Raw genomic sequence first — 8,620 nt, 5'->3', positions numbered from 1 at the left:
AGGAGGAGGAGGAGAAGGAGAAGAAGAAGAAGAAACAACAACAACTAACTTTCTACGGCAGGTCTATTATCTACAATTGCAAATGTGAGTCTGAGAAAATATAAAGGGCTTAGGATTTCCTTACTTAAACTAAATATACCAAGTTTGCTAGTGTAGTTTTACTATTAAGATTTGAATAGAAATGTATAGTTTGAAATTTACTAAAAACAAGTTGCAATAAAAGGCCTTACATTGAATTTAAAAAAGAAGAAAAAAGGTATTCCAGCTTCTACTGGGTCTCACCCCGCTGTATTTTCCTTAAAACATCAACAGAAGTTACTGATGCTGCTTGAGTCCTCCCACTCAGAGGTGTAAGAGCTGCTACTGCCTACCACAAGCACTGCTTTGAGTCTCTGATAGGACAGACCATCAGGTTCACCCAGAAGCCATGTAACTCCCAAATTTACCAGGTTTTGTTTGAGGTGCTTGAGGGCTCAAGGTGGCTTTAGGTGGGGGTCGTGGACGGCGGGTTCTTTGTGATACTTTGCTAGCTGAGGAAAGAGAAACCTCATGTTACTTGGGCCCTTATGGCCTTGGATACTGCAAAGAGCACCTTCAATAACTCTCAGATTTCCTAAACTGGCAGGAGTTTGTTCTTTTCGTTTGAAATTTTCACTATTCTTAAACAAGCATGTCTTTTTGTCATTGATGGTGGTTTGGAGTAAATTCCTGTTTATAGTTGAGTTGCTCGTTCAATGCAAGAAGACTCATACTCATTTGGAGAAAGCACTAGACCTCCACTTTGGAGAAAATGATTGAAAAGGAATCAGTTAAGGAAGAGTGGGAGAGATTTGGGTCATAGTATGATAGAAGCCAATAATTTAACATTTCAAATGGGTCATCCCTAATTTGTCAAATTTATAGTAACACATATCATTACTTAAATCATTACATATGTATGTGTATATATATATATATATATGTATATATAATTATGTACATATCATTACTTAAGATATATCACCAAAGAAATGAAAAGACTGTATAATCAATTTCAAAAACAAGTATAGAAACTTAGATATTCAAAGGAGTAGTTGCCATTGATGGGCAGTCATTCCACTGTGGTAAAAACTCAGTTGTAATACAGAATTCTGTGATGCACAAGACAACACAGCACTTTCAATAGTTCCGTGTGGTTATTAGTGTTTGAACTAAGTTCATGCTTAGTTCTCATAAACACAACAGGAAGCTTTGAACTCTCTAGCAGATGGCTAAAGATGATGGGCACGTTCTCAGGAAGGTGGAAAGGCCACCTCATGGGGATGGAGACTTAGTGGATTATACAATGAGCAATAGAAGCACTTGGCAAGTAAGAGCATTACCTAGTGTTGTCCCAGGGGCCTCAGTTCTAAAAGCAACAGATGTTTCAAGGTCTGTAACATGTTCAAGGTCTGTAATAGGAACTGAATTAACAAATATGAGCTTTTAAAAAACATGTATAAGCACATAATTTTTGTTTCAAAATGGTTGTACAAGCATAACACAGCATCTAGAATTTGTGTATGTATATACATATAATATATAACATGTATATATAACATGTAATATATAATATACAATTATATATATATATATACACATATACATACATATTTTTTTCTGGTTGAAGTATATTATGGACTGAATTGTGTCCTCACAATTTGTATACTGAAGAGGTAAATAGAAGTGGGCTGTATTTGAAGACAGAATGTTTAAAGATGTAACTAATGGATCATAAGGTCGGGACTCTCCAATTTGTCAACTGTCCTTATTAGAAGAGACAGTAATTATAAACTTATATAGACAAAAGGCCATGTGATAACATAGCAAGGCAGCCGTTTATGATCCAAGGAGAGGCTTCCAGGGAAACCAGACCTGGAAGCACTTTGGTCTTTGAGTTGTAACTTCCAGAGCTGTAAGAATAGATCGCTGTTAAGAAACTAATATGCAACACTGTGGGATGGCTGTCCCAGGAAAACTAAAGGCAGTTACCAATCCTTCTGTCTAGATAGACAAAGAGTAGCTAGCACTGCTCTCCCAGACAGGCGTCATCCTTGCTCTCACTTCGCAATGCTGCAGGCAAGCCGTTCCTCATGTTACAATGCTTATCAGACTCTAACAGGGAAGACTTCAGGACATCTTTACCCATACCCATACATATGCTTCCAATATTTTGTAAGGACTATATAGAAATCTAACTTGTATTTTGGAACACTGAAAAGAAAATAACTACCAGGTTCGTGAATTCTGTAGTTAAGAAATACATGTGAAGCCATTAAAAATAAAAATAAACTTCTCATGATTTCATTAGCTGCCAAACAGAGAAGTAAAACATCTTAGATGCATCCCTTCCAATAGTAAATGTCTTGACAGCCAATAATGCCCCCTTTCTAAGGGACACCTATAACAATGCGATATGTGCAACCATTGATGGTTCTCAGGCTGTTTGAACCAAGGACCCTTTGTTTATCATGGAGACCTAGAGTTGGGTAGCTTTAAGTTTGTGTTATCTCAGACAAGTTTTGGAGATTAAAAAGAGGTAAGCTTGAGTTATTTTAAAGTTATGGCTCAACATATTAGAAAAATTAAAAAAATCTTTAGGCATTTCAAGGCTTGGTGAACTTTCTTGAGTTCTGGGCCATGTATGAAATCTGTACCCCCATAGAATGTTATTTTATCTTTTGTTATTGAAGGTACTTTTGAGGGGGAAACCCCCCCCAATTGAAATTATTAGCTGAGAAAGTCAAGACTAGAATTTTCAAACAATTCTCCTAAAATTATCTGATTGGGCTAACATGGCTGAGAATCATCTAAACTATGGTGGAGAGAGAGAAGACTTCAATTCACATTAAGGTTGGAGTTTACTATTTAAAGATCTTAACCTGATGTTATGCTATTCAGACTACTAAATCAGATAGATAATATGCTATTCAGTGTACGAAATCACATTGCCAACATTTTAACAAACAAAAGAGAAGCTTGGCAGGCACAAATCAGAGGTGGGCACAACAAAGACACACGAAACTGGTTTAACAAAGAATTTTGGTTCAACTAAAACTATAAAGCAACATGCAAATACCTTAAAGCAATTTATGAGGCAGACCAATCACACATACTAGATCCATGCATATAACAAACAAGAGGCAAGTGCTTCTAAGGATGTTCAGTCCAAATGAAATGAAGAATGCAATTGGGTGGCAACATGGGATGAACCTGATGATGAACAGAGAACGTATTTGCTGAGAGTCAGGAGCATCATTACCTATTGTGGTCACTGGATCCTCTTTTAAAGGAGTAACTGGTGCAAAGACTGGAGTAGGAACTAGCCAGAAATAACAAAGCCAAAGTAAACAAAAAGTCCAATACAAACATTAAACTTATCAAAACCTACTATATTCAATTAAAACAAATTCTAGCAGAATAGAAACATGCCTGAAACACACTTGAAACACTCGGCCATGTTGTTAACTCTGAACCAAGAGAATATAGTGTCTCGGCTCTTAGATGTGAACTCATCTCTTAGGAGGGAACCAAAAGCCTTGTAGGTACAGGCCTGTAAGTTGTCCTCATCCTCTTATGATCTGAGCCTAGTTAATGTGTTGAACAGATAGCTAAGGTTTGAATACAGCTTGTGTCCTCTGAGGCCCAGCCCACAGGTACTGTTAGAAAGCAGTGGTACCTTTGGATGGTGGGATCCAGTGAAAAGATCTTAGATCACTGAGGGCATGAGATGGCTTGCACAACCCCTTGATAGTTCTCTATAACCTTTTGAGCTTTCCAGAGAGGATAAATATTGGAGGGAAAAGAAACCGGCTCTTCCGGTGTTCTCTATTCCTGGTTTGAAATATGACCACTTTCTAGATCTTATATATACACCTACCATAGCACCATACCATGAGGTGATACAAGCTTGGAACAGCCTTCACCACAGAACCTGTGATGTGTCACTAAAATATTGAGCATTCAAATATTTGAACTAGACAAACCTCTCCTTTGTAAGTAGCCCACGCTAGTTGTTTTGTTATAGTGAACAAAGCTAACTAATATCTAGGCCATGTCTACCTCACCGAGATGATACCCAACTTGAGTACTTAAGAGAACATTACAAGGGACAGCTACTCTGTCCCTGGCATAGCAAGGCGCCCAAAGAAAGTGTGGCCATAAATCAATTATCTCATGAGCTCTAAGCTCCCAAGTTCGACATTAAAAAACTCTTCAACATTCCCTAAAGGCCATTAGATGCAGGAGCCTCATGAAAGCCATCCAGTTCCTAGAAGCCTTATCAGTTTTGTAAGAGAAAAACGTGCTTCCTTACACTGGCTCTCCTGCATGCTCTGCCCTTCTGAGCTTCCGCATTACTCTCCCCTCGAGTCTATGCTATCTTCTCTCTAGGGATTACTTTTACATTTATAAACAGTTTTAGGAAACAAACACGGCAAACTAAACAACGTGCTGCAGAGACCACAGTCTGCCTCTACAGAGCCTGAAGTATCAGCTCCCTGGCACCATACAGAAAATGCTTACTGTGGCCTTGTTGTTATCCAATGCTAACTATGTATGACTCACAGGCCTTGACAGTAATGGAGAAATCCTCTCCCACTAGTACAATCGTATACTTGTTCACTTGCTCACCATGATCGCTTGGTAATAACTAGCATAGCCAGGAAAACAACCATGGCAGAGAAAATCCTCGCACGCAGACCATAAGGACTCGCTGCCCCTATCCCCCGCCTTATCCCTTATCTGAGTTATTGACCCTCAGTTGCTATTGTACTTTCTGTGGGACCTGCTTGGATAGGCTGTCAGAATTCTTAACCCAGGACCTACACATTACCCAGTTCTGTCAGAGGCGCTGCAGGACTCCTTGTGGTTTGAGGTTGGGGATGTGGATAGCCTGGTTGTTGAGGCAGTTTGGGAACTGAAGGAAGAAAATATCAGGTTAATACAAGATTTGGGGTTTCAGAAATGGTGTCTAGGAATACACTTCTTATGGTTTTGTGAGCTTCAAGAAATTTCCCTTTTGAGCTTTGGAATATTTGTCTTTGCTTTGATATTGATTTGCTTTTTTTTTTTAATGTCACTTGCATTTGTCTGAGAAACAAAACTCACGAAGAAATATGAATTTATATATCAAGAATATTTCCTAGAGGTTCTCATAAGGACTCCTGAGGGAAGACATGCTCCAGAGACTTGAAGAATTATAGCATGCACAAGTTCAGGTGTGGGTGATTCATGCTAATGGTAGTCTGAATAACTTCAAATGACCAGTCTTGAATACATTTTCTACTTTCATCCACAACAAAGCAAAGTTTTATCATTCCTTTAAAAGGGCTAAAACTAAATAATGCAGTCGGTGAAAATGCAGAAATTTAGAGCTTCAAAAAGACCCAATCACATTAAGAACTACACAAATTAACTCAGCCTAAACGGTGCAGAGGTTCCCCTGTAGCCATGGACAGAGATGGATGCTCCACAGCAAAAATGTGGATGTGATAAACCTACTATGCACAGAAGCAGAGACAAGACAGATCTAAGGTGTGATAGTGAATCTATAGGCATATATATATATATATATATATATATATATATATATTATATAATTTTTCAATAAGTTAACTCTCATAAAAATAAGAGTCCTTTTAACACACATAAACATATTAAGTAGTTGGATGACAGAAAATGCAGAAGCTTTGTGAAGCAGTGGTCATGAGAATGATAAAATGGGAAGGAAATGCAGATGCAGAAGAACGTGGTATACCATTACCTAATGTTGTCCCTGGTGCCTCAGTACTAATAAATGGTTCAAGGCTTGTAGCAGGAACTGATTGAAAGAATCAAAGAAACCAAAGAAACCTTGTGAATGCATGGAATATTAGAAAATTCATCTTACCAGTAAAATCGTTTGCTTGGGCCACAACATTATTTTTAATGTTCTTAACTCTGAAGAAAATGACTATATTTTGTTTCTTTAAATACTTCGCCAAAGAATCACTCATTTAATTCAGAGATGAGTCGCAACGTTTGGACTCTGCCGAGTATCGCTTTGAGCTCAGGTATAGAATCCTAGTGCTGGCTAACAAAGTCTATGTTTGGCTACATATAGTCATGTACAGTTTGTCTATGATGTGTGTTCATAGCTATAAGTAAGTTGAAAGCACACCCATTAAGAGATAAAGTCTTTGGGGAACACAGTTACTTAACAAGACGAGGACTCACTCCTTAGTTTTTTTCATCATTGGGTTGGGTTATCACAACTTCTATGGACAGAAAGAAAATGATCTTGTGGAGAAGTGAGAACTTTTAAGTCCCATAGGATCGAGTTCAAGATTTCAGCCCTGCCTGCCTCTTTAGTTCATTCTGTGAGCCCGTTTGGCAGATCTGACAGAAGAGCATCAATACATTATCCTGCCTGGGAAGTCAAGTTTGTCATGTCCTCCATGTGTTAGCCATTGTTACTTCATCCTTCCAACCTTCAGATCCTGAGCTAACGTCTTATTAATTCTGTTGGATATTTCCACAAGGCGCCTAATATGTAGCATTTGGGTTGCTCTCCTTATTTTCCATTGGCATGAACATCCTACCTTACATTACTTTCAGTTTATGCAGGGACAGATGCTGTTTTTTGTTGTACTGCCAACGAACTGGTCAATGAAACACACCTCCTACCTCAGAGCCATGGGCTGAGGTGGCTTAGGAGAGCAAATGTGAGCTCAATGAGTATAGATATAAGCAGATCATTTGGCCCAACCTATATTAGTCTTATCTTTAAGATATGAGTATATCAGAGAGTAAGTAATTAAATGGTCACTGAGAGACACTACTCTTAAGAGAGAATCATAAGCTGCCTAGCTATGTGGTGTTCTCCTAGCAAACCAGGAGTTTTCACCCCAAAGAGATATGTAGGATGCCCTCTAACGCAGAATAAATCGCAGACCACATATTTACCCAATATTGTCTGAGGTACTTCTGGATGGGGTGTGGTTTGAGGTTTGGGACGTGGACGGCGGACTTTTATTGTTGTTGAAGCTGATAGAAGAAAATTTAGAATTAACTCAGTGCTTATGAGTTCATAATCTCCGCCTAGGATGATATACCCTGTCTGAGCTTTTTTTTTTTTTTCTCTAATATATTAACAGATTTCTTTAATAATAGAAAATTCTCCAGTGACAAAAAAAATCAATAATTATATTTAAGAAATAGAAGTTAGGAGCAATCCCTAATTTTTGAATGTGCCGCTAACCGCAGATTGGTTATAACTCCACGTTCAACTCTAGTGGTGTAAATTTTGAACCAACTCTACGGTAATGCTTTTAGTTAAACATGACTGTGTCTGGGGAAGTTTTGCAATTGGTGATTTACTAGAGTGTTTTTGAAAGTCACTGAAACAACAGCAGAGCCAAAATCAGTTACACAGAACTTGAATGCAGGAAGCAAACTTCTCATACGAGCTCCACTGTTCCACCACTAGAGCTTTATTAGAGACCTAAGGGAGAGCCAGATGTCATAACTATTCAAGGAGACACTGCCTGACGTGACACCATGCCAAGGCAGCGCATACATCAGATAGCTGTATTGAATTAAATCAAGATTCCTTTCTGTTGAAAAGTAAGAAAATTTTCAATACTTTGAGATGAGTCCTGTAGCAGGATGACACCAGGGGTGTCACCATCATCTTCTCAGCCACCATGGCAAGGCTCAACGGTGACCAGAAACAAGTACCCACAGAAGGATAGGAAGAACCATTACCTAAAGGTGGCTCAGGAGTGATAGGTCCCAAGTCTGCTGGGAGAATGATCAAAGGCAATTTAAAACAAAGAAATGATAAACCCATCAGAAAAGCTGTCAAATTCTCCCCAATATGAGGTTTCCCAGACTAGTATCAGTTCTATAGTCAACAATAATAACAACAACAACAAATTCCAAAAACTTTAAAGTTTCTATATAAGAGTCCACAGATGTTTGTATAACATGGCTCTATCCTTGGCATTTATACATAGTTAATAGCAAGTTTGCTTGTTCACCTACAGGGTTAGCTATAAGCTTTGATTGCTTTTAAATTAGCAATAACGTGATAGAAAACTCTGCTTAGACAAATGTTACACATGAATAAGATCATACGAGAACAATTATGATAAATAACAATTTGAGAAATTAATGTGAAAAGCAATTGTGGTGAGTCTGTATAGTGGAAAACAAATCCTAGAGTCATGATAAATATGATTATTGATATATTTAAGGAGACACAGTGAATATTAACTTCACTGTACTGAAGAAAAATTAGACGGTGCTTGATTTTGTGCCCTGAACGATCAGTTAGTCCATGGAACTTGTTACTACATCTCTTAATTACCAAGGCAGAAAAGACCTGGCTCTCAACAGTAGCAGGATATACCAACGGGATCAAAGTAGCCATTGAAGTTAGGCATCTGTGATCTTTGTGGCCCTTCCAAAAATAACATCATTGTTCAATTAAGGAAATATCGCCCTTCTCAGTCAGGCAATACGCCTAGTTCCCATCTTTCTATTGTCTGTCCCCTCTATCCCCAAGACAAGGCACCTTCTTGTCTCTGTAGGACTCAGGCTCATTCTTTTTTTTTTTTTT

The 8,620-nt window shown here is 38.3% G+C and overlaps 1 protein-coding gene across 3 annotated transcripts in view; it reads right to left on the bottom strand.

The window, feature by feature from the left end:
- The window catches only part of Abi3bp (ABI family member 3 binding protein), a 209,840-nt gene that overhangs the window by 59,723 nt on the left and 141,497 nt on the right, over positions 1 to 8,620 (bottom strand). The window contains exons 24-30 of one of the 3 annotated variants that reach the window (XM_029544381.1): positions 7,765 to 7,800; positions 6,964 to 7,044; positions 5,783 to 5,839; positions 4,853 to 4,936; positions 3,281 to 3,340; positions 1,362 to 1,442; positions 447 to 530 (exon numbers count right to left, since the gene is read on the bottom strand). The exons of the other annotated variants lie outside the window; for them this stretch is intronic. Of the exons in view, the coding sequence (XP_029400241.1) occupies positions 447 to 530; positions 1,362 to 1,442; positions 3,281 to 3,340; positions 4,853 to 4,936; positions 5,783 to 5,839; positions 6,964 to 7,044; positions 7,765 to 7,800 (483 nt within the window). The remainder of the gene's footprint in view (positions 1 to 446; positions 531 to 1,361; positions 1,443 to 3,280; positions 3,341 to 4,852; positions 4,937 to 5,782; positions 5,840 to 6,963; positions 7,045 to 7,764; positions 7,801 to 8,620) is intronic. 3 annotated transcript variants of the gene reach the window in all.

Source organism: Mus pahari, chromosome 12 (assembly GCF_900095145.1).
Source record: "Mus pahari chromosome 12, PAHARI_EIJ_v1.1, whole genome shotgun sequence".
NCBI classification, from domain to species: Eukaryota; Metazoa; Chordata; class Mammalia; order Rodentia; family Muridae; genus Mus; species Mus pahari.
Note: the sequence above shows the minus strand (reverse complement) of the source record. Positions and strands in the feature narration are given on the sequence as shown.